The following is a 14,885-nucleotide window of genomic DNA, read 5'->3' on the forward strand; positions in this document are numbered from 1 at the left end:
TAAATGGGTCATGTCCCTTATGGAGACAAGTCATCTATAGCATGTGGAAGCAAAGTCTTCATCTTGTGGAAGCCACATTTTAATGTGAATTGTCCATAATAGTAAATCTAGGACATTTACTTTAGGTACTCTGGTAAACAAGGCCTGTGGAATCAAGTGTATAGCTGCTGCTGTTCTTCTTTTGGCTGTTCCTTGTTCGTGGACGACACAGCAGATCACTTGGTCCGCATATTTTGATTTGGCACAGGTTTTACGTCGGATACCCTGTCTGATGCAACCCTCCCATTTTAGCCTGGCTTGGGACTGGCACTGAGAGTTATCTCTTCAGTGGCTGGGTTAGCTCCCTGCCCAGGAATTGAACCTGGGCAGCAGCAATGAGAGCACGGGTTCTTAGCACTAGACCACCAGGAGGCAATCAAGTGTATAGCAATTTTGTCAATTTTTCAATTAACAGGGCAAGTCCCCTAACTGGAAAACACCAGTATCTTCATCTCCGTTGACAAGAGACAGTGCCAATAGTTCCTTAAGATGAGTTTGAACCTTTGGCTTTCTTAACTAGCTGGTAGTCATTCAAGTACATGGAAAAGGCCAGTGGCTCAACAACAGCCATGACAATACATTCAAATTGGATTTTGAGAAGATGGAGTGGCCAAAACGTCGCCTTTGGGATGGTCGACGGATTTACCAGCATAACAATCATGCAATGTTACAATCCAATGACCAACAGCTAACAACTTGTAGTGTTTTTAATCTGCTCCAGTTAATGGTAACCATTTCTTCAGTCTTAGTGTCCCGAGTCATTCTGTATGACAAAAGTGTGACACAAACATCAGGACATTTTGACTTTGAAGACATTCTAATCTTGTTTTCAGACTGAAGAGATACTTAAGACGGATTGATGGATTTGGGGATGTTGTTCCATGTCCAATGTGTAAATTTGAGCAAATTTGTATCTGCCTTAAGAATCAAACTTTGAAGAACATCAACTTTAGACTTTGTTCCACACTGGACAGGAAGAGAATGTAAGTAAATTTTGGGTAAATAGCCAAAATCCTGGTTCCTGGTGTAAACCTGTAACAAAATAAGTCTCAACCTACTACAGTGATTACTATATTGTTGACCATCTGTTGGTCACAGTCTTAAAAAAAGACAAAAAACTGAAACCATCTTTTCAGAACACTTTTTTTAATATATAACAACATATTTACAAATATTTAACATTTGACACTATGTAGTTAAGAGATGTTCCTACAGGTGTCTCTATTTAACAAATTTTCTGACATAAATATAATTTCAACATGACTCCCCCTTGCCCATAACTACAGTAAGAATAAAGTAGCTTGTCAAGCTACAAAGTCAGCTGCAAAGTGTTGTCTCTCTTTTTTTCTCTCAACTTTAAAATACAAAAATACCATTGTCCCAACACAATATTAATAGCAAATCTATAGCTTAAGATTCATCACAACACGCACGGAAGCTCGCATGTCTGCTTGATGGACATTCATTAGGATGAAAACATGTGTTGGTCCTGGAAGCCAAATCCCTTATACATTGTGGAATGCATTTGTTAAAACAGGACGGATGGAATAAGAGCAAGACATAAAAACAGTAGTTGGTCACATCATTTTTCCAGTTTCTTTAGGGGCAAGGGGGATTAACAACAAATGTCAGTGTGTATTCCACAATTTGGGGTTTAGCATATTCGAGTATATTCACAAAGGATGAGTGAGTAATGATGACTGAACAAAGGGCAACGATAAGTCGAGGACATATTTTTTAGGTACTTGGGTAAAACAGGAGCTGGGTCTTATAGAGCTTCCATGGAATCAGGTCTAGAGCAAATTTGTCATTTTTCCAGTGTAAGGAGAAAGGCTTATAGCTCCTTTACCTTAATTACCCAAGTACAGTCAGGGATCAATGGCATATTCATCTCCATTGGCAAAGGCCAGTGCAATAGTACCTTCAACTGAGTCAGGTACCAGACTAGGTGCAAGTCCTTTAATATCATTACCGTATTAGTTGTTCTAACATATTTAGCCAATGCCAGCACCAAAGCAGTGCCTATAGAACCTTTAATTTATCAGATACAGGGTTGATAGCTTCACCTCAGTTGCCAGGCACCAGGATAAAAGTTTAAAAGGTTCCTTCCTTGCACAAGGTTAAGAAAGCAAAAAGCACCTGACTAAGCTAAAGGTACTACTAATAATGTCTACTGCCAGTGGAGTTGAAGATGCTTCCAAACATCAGGCGTTCAAGCTTCAGCAAAACCAAGCTGCCACTGTTGGAACCTTGAGGAAGCCCTTAACACCCTGCTTCAGGGGCTTCATATAATGGCTGACCCGAGCTTCCTAACAAGCACAGCAAAGAATTTAACTATACTGTTATGAATATGTGACAAATATTAGCTTTCCTAATTCTTCTTCTTAATAATATCCCCCTGCATATAAGAGGCCTACTTCACCTTCATCTCAGGAAGGGTGCAGAGGTTAGACCTATAGGATTGTTAATTTGTTAGTCTTGTATTGCAGGGCATTTAGGACTTTCATCTTGGGGCTGTCAGTACAAGAACAGGGTCTACAGCATCGTTTATTTATGCAGTTTTTAGGGACTGGCCTATAGCACCTTTACAGTAGGTACTCCAGGACAGGACAGCATCATTTCCTTAGCCCGTTACAGGGGTCTGGGCTACAGCACCTTTACCTTAAGTACTCTAGGACAGGGTCAGGGTCTATAGCATTATATCGTTATCCAGTATTATAGGGGCCGGCCTATACCACCTTTACCTTAGGTACTTCAGGACATGGTCAGGGTCTATAGCATAATTTCCTTAGCTAGTTACAGGGGTCTGTTCTATAGCACCTTTACCATAGGTAATCCAGTACAGGAACAGGGTCTATAGCATTATTTAGTTATCCAGTTTTATAGGGACCGGCCTATACCACCTTAACCTTAGGTACTCCAGGACATGGTCAGGGACTACAGCATCATTTCCTTAACCAGTTACAAAGCTCTAGCCTTCAGCACCTTAGGTTGTCGGGGACAGGGTCAGGGTCAATAGCATCATTTCAGGGTCAGGGTCTAAAGGATCATGTCCTTAGCCAGTTACAGGGGTCTGGGATACAGCACCTTTACCTTGGGTACACCAGGAAAGGTTGGGGCCTATAGCATCATTTCCTTAGCCAGTTTACAGGGGTCTGGGCTACAGCACCTTTAGCTTAGGTACTCCAGGACAGGGCCAGGGTCTAAGGCATGATTTCCTTAGCCACTTAAAAGGCTCTTGGCTTCAGTACCTTAGGTTGCCTGGGACAGAGTCAGGGCCTTTATCTCGTTACAGGGATCTGATCAATAGCACCTTTACCATAGGTGCTCCAGTACAGGGACAGGGTTTATAGCATTGTTTCTTTACCAGTGTAATTGTGTTTGGGCCTTTAGAACCTAGGTTAGTCTGGTACAGGGGCTCAGACTGTGCTCGTTACCTGATGCTGATACAGGGCTTCTTTAGACCCTTTAGTTTGGTAGAGGGTTGGGGCCTATAGCATCTTTACCTTGGGTACGCCAGGGCAGGGTCAGGGTCTATAGCATCATTTCCTTAGCCAGTTTACAGGGGTCTGGGCTACAGCACCTTTACCATAGGTTCTCCAGTACAGGGATAGGGTTTATAGCATTGTTTCCTTACAAATGTAATTGTGTTTGGGCCTTCTTGGTTAGTCTGGTACACGGGCTGGTACAGACCCTTTAGTTTGTTAGGTAGAGGGTTGGGGCCTACAGGATCTTTATCTCACTCTTATAAAGAACATGGGATGGACCTAGCACCTTTACATTAGTTAACTAGGTGCATTTACCTTAGTTATCCAGTGAGATATTTTAACGTGAGACGTCAGTAGTCTGCTAAAAAAGTAAAAAAACAAACCAATAAAAACCTGCATGTTGAAATGTGGTACAAGCACACAAGAGCCTCAAAAATTTCTGTTGACATGCAGTAGGTAACAAAATTCACATGGGGGTAAAATATAGTGTAGATTTAAATGACATCATTGTTTGACCCATATCCTTTGAAAAAAAATTAAATTTCATGCCAAAGCAATTAGCCTGATCTGATGTGTCATATAAATAAATGTTACAGCAAAAAAGTCTTGCTAGCAAGGAACATTTTCACGTTGTTTTTCACATTATTTCGCACACTGTATACAGTAGTTAAACCCTTAACTGCTTGCCTAAACCTTTATATGGATTTAATTGAGGCTCAAGACCTAAGTGGAAAGAGTGCATGTCCGAGTGTTATATTCAAAGCATCAGAGCAATGAACAGAAGCGGAAAACTTGAATTTCACTGCACAGAAATAGCAGGGATTTAGAAAAACATGAAACGAAACGGTGAACTGTGGGAAGGACATGGGCCTCTTTTTTTTTTACTTTTTAATTAAAAATCATAAATAGCATTGAACAGAGGAAAGTGATCCGAGAGTTTGTTCCAGGTTGGCTCATTTCAGTGTATGGCACTACAAGAAGTCACTTCTATTGTCTTTTAGTTCTGTTCACTTTTGCCTCCACCCTGAATGTTTATCACTGTTAAAAAGTTAATGCTTATACAACACCCTGATGCGTTTGTCTTTCTAGTAAATCCCCTCAAGTGGTCATTTGTTCTAAAGTGCAAATAGTGCTTTTGTCGCCTGTGTTCCAATTTGCAGGGGTCATGTACGCAGCCATCCACCAGGAGGCGACAGAGGGACAGTTGCAGTTGCAAGGAATCCAGGACATGGCAGCTCTTTATTCCTCTGTTGCGCACGCGGGCGACTCCGGCGGCTCCAGCGGCTTCACTATCTCCTCGTTATACACTCTCAGAATGGCTTCACATACAAACCGATACTGACTCTGTGAAGGTAGTAAAATGGGGGAAGATTCAGGAAATGGTGTGAAAAATTGGGGCCAGGTCTCAAATATTCAGCATTAGATGTAAATGTATTTGTGTTCTATATATTGGGGAAAAAATATCAATACTATGTTAACAAGTACGAAATGAAACCCGGAGTTACTTGGGGTATGGTGTTATAAAAAAAAAAAAAGTGGAGTTAGTTATTATCCCCTAGTTCCTTTAAAAGCAGTCCAGAAGTCTTTTATTTCTCTTCTACCACAGCGATTTGGTGCTGATTAGAATTTTTAATTTAAATACAAAATGTTATACTTTTTATCTGTTCACATCTGCAGTTAATGTTGTTGAACGTCCATTAAAAGGTTCCTGTTAGCACTTTAGTAATTGCATCTATAAACCAACATCTTCCTTACCAAAGCGTCACCATATCAAAAATTACCAACCGGATTTCTTTGTTAAAATTCAACACCATCAAACACATTGATACAGAAACGACTGAAATTCGATCATTTATTAATATAAACCTGTGATCGGTTTTGCAGCTGGAATAGCAGTCAGAGCTGCTGTTGTAGAAAACAAGTCAACAATTGAAATGGAGACTTGAAAACAGCACTGCGGCATAAACTAATATATTAATACATGAATTAGGTCACGTGAGTGCCTGCTGGTTCAAATAAATAAATAAATAAATAAATAAATAAATAAAACAAATCTGGCTCCTGGATCTTCTTAAACAGAAAAGGGAAAAAAAAGATTCACTACTCACTGCAGTTTGAATCATCATGGCCCGCTGGTCTCTCATGGTCCGGACGATGTCTAACGGATATACGTCTTGACTCCGCTCGATCAGACACATCGCTGTCTCCATGGTGATGAGAACCCCTGTGCGACCAATCCCAGCGCTGCCAGGGGGATGAGGGAGGCGGACGAGGCGGAGGAGGAGGAGAAGAGGGAGAGCAGTGGATCAGTCAAGGACAGGCTGAGCTCATGCTGAGCATCTGATTACCATGTACTAGTATCATAGAACTAGTTTTTTTTTTTTTTTTTTAATGCAATTTATTTTTTCAAAGTAACGCAAAATGTCAATCACCGTGTACTGAATTAAGGTCATGTGCTTAAAATCTATAGCATTTATAGCTTTAATTATTGCACTAATCTTACTGACGTATTATATAGTGTTCAATAGATTCCAAAATTATACTGAATATCACCGATATCTGGGTTACAATCTGGATAAACAAGTGAATGTATATAAAAGGAAAGATTTGTCCTTTTTTGTTTTTCTGGTTGGAAAAAGTAGACTTCTTGCCTCTTTGTACTTTCTAATAACCTTCAAACCTTGGGGCTTTATTAGGACTCTTTCTACCACTGCTTTAAAGCTACGTATTATACAGACAGTTCTCTGGACAATGTTGGTACAATCTTGCGCTAGTCCTGATGATTTAACCCGACAGTTATTTGAATATGTCGCAGTATCTGGGCTGCATGTCAGAGGATCTCGGTGTGTAAATGATGGTGCTGTGGAGTGTTGAGCCTCACCTGCAGTGCACAACCACAGGGTCCTGGGAGTCTCCTCTCTTACTGCGTACCAAGCTCACAAAGTTCAGGAAATCGGTGGAATCGTCTGGAACGCCGTGATCAGGCCAAGCCATGTACTGCATCTGACAAATATGCCTCTCTTCTTTAGTCTACACACGCACACACAAAATAGATATATAGAACTGGTCACATGACAGAAACACTACACCCATGGATTTTGTGCATCACAGTAAACTGGCATGTAAAAATATACTGACATCTGACATCTGTAAAAAAAAAAATGTTTATATTATTATTATACTATTATAATTATATATATATATATATATATATATATATATATATATATATATATATATATATATATATTGCAGTTTCAAATAATTCTAATGAGACTTACTAACTATTGCTGTGGGTTAACAAACAACACTTTTTAGCATACCGTTATACTGTGTGTCTTACCTCCAGGTGTGTGAGAGTCAGTGCTCGGAGCAGATACGCCGATTTCCCATCCTCAGATACGCAGGACACTTGGAAATTGCCGTAAGTGCCGGTGGAGGAGACATTCGGCCAGTACTGATGACACTTCACCTGAAAAAGATGCCTCGTGAGTCAGTGAAATCTCTCTCTTTGGAGCTGTGTTCTTGTGGAATTGAGATCACATGGCACTAAATAATAAAATCATTTCTGATGATAAATCGTTGGATTCTCAGCAGCAGGGTTGGGGGGTGAATACTTATGCGATCACAACTTTCTTTCTTGTGTTATTTCTTCATAATTTCACAAATTATAATTAAAATATTATATATATATAAATATTTTAATAATATTAATATTATATTTTACCATCTATGTATCTCAAGTGTTTTTTTCCCCATGAAGTTTCAGCGAGTTTTACCTTGCTCATTAAGGACTCTATGTGTGTGTGATTTATATCTAACTGATGGTGCTGTAAAAATGCTCTACACGATAAAATTCAACTGAAGATTTGTCTCTGACTGGATGTGAAACTCCCTTTTATTTGGCATCTTTGCAGCTAAAAAGCCTTCGCTTTTTAGCGATATTGTGATTTGTCGTGTAATCGGTTGCTTGTGCTTGCTTCGTGTGTATCCGTGTCTGAGAGTGTATGGAAAAGTGTGTCCTACCCTGCCCCGTTCCACCTGCGTGGTGAGCATGACCACCAGGGCGGCGCTCTGTTCCCACACCATCTGCCAGAAATCGCAACAAGTGCCAGGAAGTGGGCCTTGACACGCAATGTACCGCCTTACACCACCTCCGCCTGGTATCTCCATCTTAGGACACAAAAATACATTTATCTAGTTTAGGTTACAAGATTTCAAGCTTGATCTCACAGCATGAAAATACAAACACTTTTTTTTGAAATCCTGATTTATTTTCTACACAGTTTCACAGTATTATTTTATTTATTTATTTTTAAAGTAGCTCTTGCTAAAGCACATAGATTTTTTTTAGGTTCTCACATTAATGTAGTTTGCGTTGATGTAGTCCTCGGCTCCCTGCAGGACGACTCGGGTCGCGTCATCTGTGTGAAACATGACGCCCGTGTGTCAAAAGGTTTTCACGTCATTTAAATACAGGAAATAAAATACTGCGGGATGTGTGTACTCACATGGTGAAATGTCCCGGTAACGATTTTTCGACAGGTTCTGTGGTAACCTGGCACAGGACACGGACATGCCAGGTCGTTTTCGATACAGTTGCTGGAGACGATGGAAATGATGAGACAGAACATCAGCAAAATATGACATGTAAAGCTTTAAAGCTACAGGTTTTTTTAACCACCGCATTTGAGGTATATATATATATATATATATATATATATATATATATATATATATATATATATATATATATATATACACACACACACACACACACACACTGATCAGGCATAACATTCTGAGCACTGACAGGTGAAGTGAATAACACTGGTTATCTCCTCATCATGGCACCTGTTAGTGTGTGGGATATATTAGGCAGTAAGTGAACATTTTGTCCTCAAAGTTGATGTGTTAGAAGCAGAAAAAATGGGAAAGAGTAAGGATTTGAGTTTGACTTTAACAAGGGCCAAATTGTGATGGCTAGACGACTGGATCAGAGCATCTCCATAACTGCAGCTCTTGTGGGGTGTTCCTGGTCTGCAGTGGTCAGTAGCTATCAAAAGTATCCTTTAGGTCCTGTAAGTCATTTAAGTGTGCCAGATACCACAGCACACCTTCAGGGATCTAGTAAAGTTTATGCCTCAACGGGTCAGGGCTGTTTTGGCAGCAAAAGGAGGATCAACACAATATTAGGCAGGGGGTCATAATGTTTTGCCTGATCAGTGTGTATAAATATATATAAAAGCAATTCTTGTAATTAGGTATATTTTCTTTGCTCTTTAGGAATCATTTTACAAAACCTAACAAGGTCTAACAAGTAAGTAACACACATTTGGACTTTATTTATTTTTTTCCCCAACACACATTAACCAAGCTCCTCAAACTGTGTTTGCTGTTTCTCTAGTAGAGTTTTCCCACACTGCAGACCGTCCAAATATGCAAAGCCATAAAACAGGAAACAGCGCTATGAGAACAGGACGTGATTTTCAGTAGCAAGATCTACTGAGTTACATAGTTACAGCAGCAGTTAAATAAAAGTATAAAACTGTAAAAATGTTTTTATAGCCAAATACGTCCCTACGTCCTACACTAGGGTTAGTGTATAGTGTAAGAGTGCAGTAGTTGATTTGGGATGCAGATGGGTGTAGTATGTGTATTAGTTGACTCACATCAAACTGAGCGAGCACAGAGCCATTGCTTAGGCCTTCTCTCAGCATCTGGAAGGACGATTTCCATCCATCCGGGTCTGAGTGCGAGCGATCCATAGCGCAGCTTTCTGGAATGTACTGGAACTCCGGCTCCAAATCCAGCTTCTCCTCCTCCTCGTCCACATCATAGATTGCTGTAAGGGTTCGATAAAGTCAGCGAGCATTTTAGCAAACATAAGGAATGATGTTCCTGATGAACATCATTCTGAAAAAACAAAAATTAGTCTATTGAAAGAAAAGTGAATAAAAAGTAGTTAATATATGAGGATAGGGAAACCTGCTAGATTTGAATTCAATTTGAAGTCAATTATTTGTATAGAAGACTGGTAATATGGTATACACTGTTATAGGAAAATGACCAGCGAGGGGGTGATGTGTTGAATCCCAGACGAGAAACGGACTCACCACCCCAAAGATGATTATTTTCCTATAACCGCAAGTGTTTGATTTCTCTTACACCACAACAGTTTGCCAATTTTCCTATTAATTACACAACAACAGGTCACATGGGTCATTTTTTTTTTTTTCATGTCATCACTTACATTATAGCAGCTACACACTGACAACCCTGCAGTAATCTAAATCTAACCATCACCTCCTGACCAAGTAGAATGATTGTTAATTGTACATAATTTATACAACTACAAAAAAAATGACGATTAATTCCTCACCGTTGGGTCTTACTAGCAGAATAAGCTCTGCTGATTGGTTTTCACAGCTGGCTTTGATTAGCATGACCACGTCGTCATGGGTGTAGTCTGAAATGTCTCGTCCGTTTATCAGCACCACCTGGTCACCCTCGTTCAGACGCGGTACACACAGGTCAGCCTGAGGAATATGAGGTAGGAGTCACATGATACAAGTGAGTATGCAATACGCAGGAAGTGATGTAAATACACACTGTGTACTATGTGCTCTAGCATCTAGTGTATGAATTTTAGAGGGTAGTAACATCCCCAGTGGAAGTGGAAGTCCATGGCAAATGACTTTATGTGACTAGCTAGATTTAACAGAATAGTTTAGTTTAAAGAACAAACTATTCACACTATTTAATGTGTAAGTAAGCAAATTGGGACACACTTACGATTTCAGTACATATTTAAAAATTTCGGGCAAAAAGTTTGATCTTACCGCAGTTCCAGGAGCGACGCGAGACACAATGATGGGCATTCTCTGATCGGCGCCACCCTGTGGACAGAGGATATATCGACGATCGTTTGGTTGATGCTTTAGTATTTTTTTTTCAGATCAAACGTTTTGTGACGCAAACGTACCTTAACGTTGAATCCGAAACGTCCGTTTTCATCCGGCTTCATTTTGATCAGGACAAGGTTGTCGTGTGGAACTGCTCCATTCTGAATGGAAAAGATGTAAAGAATGTAAGAAACTGCTAAACTATAAGACAGATAGCTAGCTAGCTAGATAGATAAATGCCCCACCATGCTCTTATCTGAAGCTCCAGGCACGTCGTACAGTTCGGCAGCGTGGTCCTCGAGCTCCAGCTCAGATCGGGATTGGCTGATGTGACTGATCAGGTTCTTCCTGGACTGCTTTGGTGGAAGAGCAGGAGGCTGGCTGTCTATCGCGCTGTCTGGAGATCTGCGAGGCAGCACAATGAAATTAAATGAGACTGGCAACATAATGAAAGCACAAGAGCATAACCTACTAGATGCAACGATCACAATCCCCATGACAATTTTGCTTATACAGCAGACATCAACCCACCGACTACAGAAAAAAAACCCAATCAATTCTATAATCCGTTGCACACACAGAGCTGACAGCATGACATCTGTTTTTTGCTCATCAGAAATCATCAGAAATCATCAGAAAATGATCAGGATCTTCTAACAACACTTGAATCGAAGGAAATGGAGAATCTGAATATTAGCATAAAAAGAAGCGAGAATTAGCTTCCATATGCCTGTAGCAAGAAGTGCAACCAGGCCTTGGTCTTCTCACACACACAAACACACACACACACAAACACACACACACAGCCTCATTATTAATGCTCTGATTACAAGCATGAAAGGAAAGCTGTCCTGCTCAGTCGTCGCTCACGCTGCTAAGTATTTCAGCCCATGAGACATTTCTATCAGAAAATGGCAAAAATAAATAAGAAATAAGAGGATGAAAGGCTCACGAAGGCGAAGGCATCCAGTCCAACAAATTGAGATAAAGAGATACAGCTCCTGAAATGCTCAGCAGGTCAAAACCTATATAATTTAATGACACTGTGACTTAGTACATCATAATATATATATACGCTCACATACAACTGTCCAATTTACTGATCAGCAGCATAATGCAGATAGAGATCAAGAGCAGGTCAAGGGATTAGAGACTATGACCATGCCAGAGGCTGAATTAATTATTTAAAAAAAGTGGACAAGAATGTGAAGAATTATATAAAATGAGCTCAAATCATCACTCTGTACTATTGTGGTGAGCAGAAAAGCATCTTGAAGTGGACAGGCTAAAAGAACAACAGAAGAATCTTCAATTATCCAGTTTTCTAGACTACAGAACTCATGGTACGAGATTACACACGCTGTAAAATAATCCTCATGTATTAAACCCTGCACTGCTGACACATTTACACCATCTGCAGTGTACAACATTCAGTAAAGCAAGAGCAAGGTGAACTGTTGACAGAAACCACAACACTAACCGAAGTATACATTTTGTGGTCCTTGGTTGATATGAAAAGCCTTGTTTTATAAGCAAGCGTAGCCAGAAATAATCAGCCTGTGTACCATGCTTGTTTTTTTAGGACAGACATGCCATTAGTGACTTAAAACACTTTAAAACATTAGGAGACCTATTATTGCAGACCTATTAGATGTGTGTGTGTGCGTTCTTATATTTATGATGAAACTCCTACTACCATAATAGCCTCAACTGCAAGAGTGTTACTGTCATAAGTTTAGAATCATTTTATAAATAAATCTAAATTTGACTAAAATCAGCCCTTTATAACTAATAAAGTATCAGAAAGTAAAAACCTGGTGTTTATGTGATGCTGCCAATAAAAGCATAGTTAAGGTGTTTATTTAATAATTATTTTTTTATACAATTTTTTACATACGCATACATATATGTGTGTCTGTGTGTATGTGTCTATAAAAAACTAGCTCTAATATGTGTGTACATATCTGTTTATGTACACACACATGCATATACTGTATATACATATATACTTTTTTTAACACACACACACACACACACACACAGTGCTTTCATTCACGTGTTAGAGGACCAAAGTTCACACAGTAGAGGTGTTGCGTATATCTAAATGCATGTTGTATTACTCTGTAATATGTATGTAAAAAAAAAAAAAAAAAAAGAGTCCTGACCTAGACCACCCGTGCACAGCTAAAGAAAACCACAACCCCGACCAAAGAAAGTTTCCACCATGTGTGTAACACTAAAATAAGCACAGGCACCAAATGACAACTGCATCTCTGAGCGCTGTGGAAACTGTGATGACTCAAATCTGTACATGATTAGCATTTCTCCACCCTGCACACACACATGAACACACAGTTATGGTCACAGATGTACTTAAGCATGCGGTCATCAGCTAGGAACTACACCTATGATACATTCACAGTGATTACATTAAAGGGTCTCTATTATGGCAGGGGAGCATTATGCAATCTTACAGTATAAGGAAGTGTCACAGCAAAAAAAAAATATTATTTTTGTCTGACTGATCCTGGTCTCTGCTAGGGTGACCCTGTTCCTGAGGTATGAGGATTAAAATGATAAAAATCCCAAGAAGAAACCCAGTTTAAACTTGATGGGGTTCTGGAATGACGCATTAAACAGTTCTCTCCATCACCATCATCAAAACACAGACTGGTGACAATCTTTCCAGCTTTTCTGTGGGATTGTAGCAGATGAGCCAGTCCCCCCCCCCATGCACATAAATGAGTCTTGTCTGCCCATTACCCTGTTCCTAGTTTGTCAGTTGTCCTTCCTTGGACCACTCTGGTAGGTTCAAATCACTGCATTCCAGGAACACCCCACAGGACCTGCTGCTTCGGAGAGGCTCTGACCTGATCCTCCAGCCATCACAGGTTTCCTGTGTCAAATTAACTCAGATTCATGTCCATTTTTCCTGCTTCCATCATATGACCTATATGGGCAGTGGTGGTTCAAGTGGTTCAGGCTCTGGATTGTTGATCGGACAATCAGCATTCAAGCCTCAGCACTGTTGGGCCCTTGCGCAAAGCTCTTAACCCTTTCTGCTCCAGGGGTGCTGTATCATGGCTGACCCTGGGATCTGACCCCAACCTTCAAAGTTGGGATATGCAAAAAAAGAATTTCACTGTGCTGTAATGTATATGTGACAGATAAAGGCTTCTATTTCACATTTGACAAATGACTGTTCACTTGCTGCCTAATATATATTGACCAAGATATTCAGTCTTATTCACTTCAACTGGTATTGCTAACATCGTTAGATAGAGAAACGAGGATTATTTTCTCAAATCAACATCACGTTGCACTACATATTAAGGGGACATGGCTGTCAGAATAAATAAAACGTGTTGCAAAATATATCTGACAGATCTGTTAAAAACCACCAACAACTGCGGTCTATTCTGCTGATGAACCTTTACACAGTGCACTTTAAAACTGCACACACCCACCCACCACCAAAACCATTTCAAAAAGCAGTGATGAAAAACAAGTACTTCGCTAGCATATGATCAATATAATCCAAAATCAGCTGACTGTGTTACAGCAGAAACAGGAAACTAATCTGAGAAGTAACTGTGACAAGATCTAACAAGGCAGAAACTTAAAATAAGTTGTGGAAAAGGTGATAACTTTAAAGTAACGTTTAAGTTACTGGAATCATTATCTTTGTACGACGCAATCTACTCCTAGTGGGTGTGGCTGAAACACATGAACTCAATAATTTAAAAGGGCTGTCCAGACATTTCTGGCACTACATCGTACCTAAAATAAATGTTTATGCATGTATTTATTGTCACGATCCATCAATGCCATCACTTGCAAGTAATCATCCTCATACTGGCTGGCATTGTCCTGGAACCCAGAAGAACCTCTAAAAAAGTGAAGGAAAGTCCAAAGTATGGACAAAAGAAAGGATCTGCTCATGATCCGAAACATACAAGCTCTACTGTGAAACATGGTGGTGGTAGCGTCATGGCTTAGGCTTGCATGGCTGCTTCTGGATCAGGCTTGCTAAACTTTATTGATGAAGGAACTCATGATAGCAGCAGCAGAATGAATTCAGAAGTTTACAAGAACATTCCATATCCAGAAAAATCTCCATCCATTTTCTGTATTGTTTATCCCACACAGGGCCACAGGGAGCCTAAAGTCTATTCTTGGGGCTCATGGGACAAGGCAGAGGACACCCTGGACGAGGTGCCAACCCACAACACAATCCACAATCATACTCACACACCACGGACAATGCAGCGATGCCATTTAGACTATGACACATGTCTCTGGACTGGGGGAGGAAACCGGAGTACCCAGAGGAAACCCCCAAAGCACAAACACTCTGCACACAGGGAGGAGGTAGGAATCGAGCCAAACCTGGAACTGCGAGGCAAACTTTATAAACTCTACTTTGACAAAATAACATCACAGGAAGCATTTC

At 40.1% G+C, this 14,885-nt stretch overlaps 1 protein-coding gene across 3 annotated transcripts in view; it reads right to left on the reverse strand.

The window, feature by feature from the left end:
• Window positions 1–1,168: 1,168 nt before the first annotated feature.
• The window catches only part of ptpn4b (protein tyrosine phosphatase non-receptor type 4b), a 39,253-nt gene continuing 25,536 nt past the window's right edge, over window positions 1,169–14,885 (reverse strand). For all 3 annotated transcript variants that reach the window (XM_058381960.1, XM_058381957.1, XM_058381958.1), the window contains 12 exons: window positions 10,678–10,837; window positions 10,513–10,593; window positions 10,370–10,426; window positions 9,910–10,066; window positions 9,200–9,372; window positions 8,039–8,129; window positions 7,890–7,951; window positions 7,554–7,700; window positions 6,871–6,999; window positions 6,409–6,557; window positions 5,636–5,771; window positions 1,169–4,871 (listed from right to left, as the gene is read on the reverse strand). In XM_058381960.1, the coding sequence (XP_058237943.1) occupies window positions 4,767–4,871; window positions 5,636–5,771; window positions 6,409–6,557; window positions 6,871–6,999; window positions 7,554–7,700; window positions 7,890–7,951; window positions 8,039–8,129; window positions 9,200–9,372; window positions 9,910–10,066; window positions 10,370–10,426; window positions 10,513–10,593; window positions 10,678–10,837 (1,447 nt within the window). In that variant the 3' untranslated portion in view covers window positions 1,169–4,766. The remainder of the gene's footprint in view (window positions 4,872–5,635; window positions 5,772–6,408; window positions 6,558–6,870; window positions 7,000–7,553; window positions 7,701–7,889; window positions 7,952–8,038; window positions 8,130–9,199; window positions 9,373–9,909; window positions 10,067–10,369; window positions 10,427–10,512; window positions 10,594–10,677; window positions 10,838–14,885) is intronic.

Source organism: Hemibagrus wyckioides, linkage group LG27 (assembly GCF_019097595.1).
Source record: "Hemibagrus wyckioides isolate EC202008001 linkage group LG27, SWU_Hwy_1.0, whole genome shotgun sequence".
Taxonomy (NCBI): Eukaryota; Metazoa; Chordata; class Actinopteri; order Siluriformes; family Bagridae; genus Hemibagrus; species Hemibagrus wyckioides.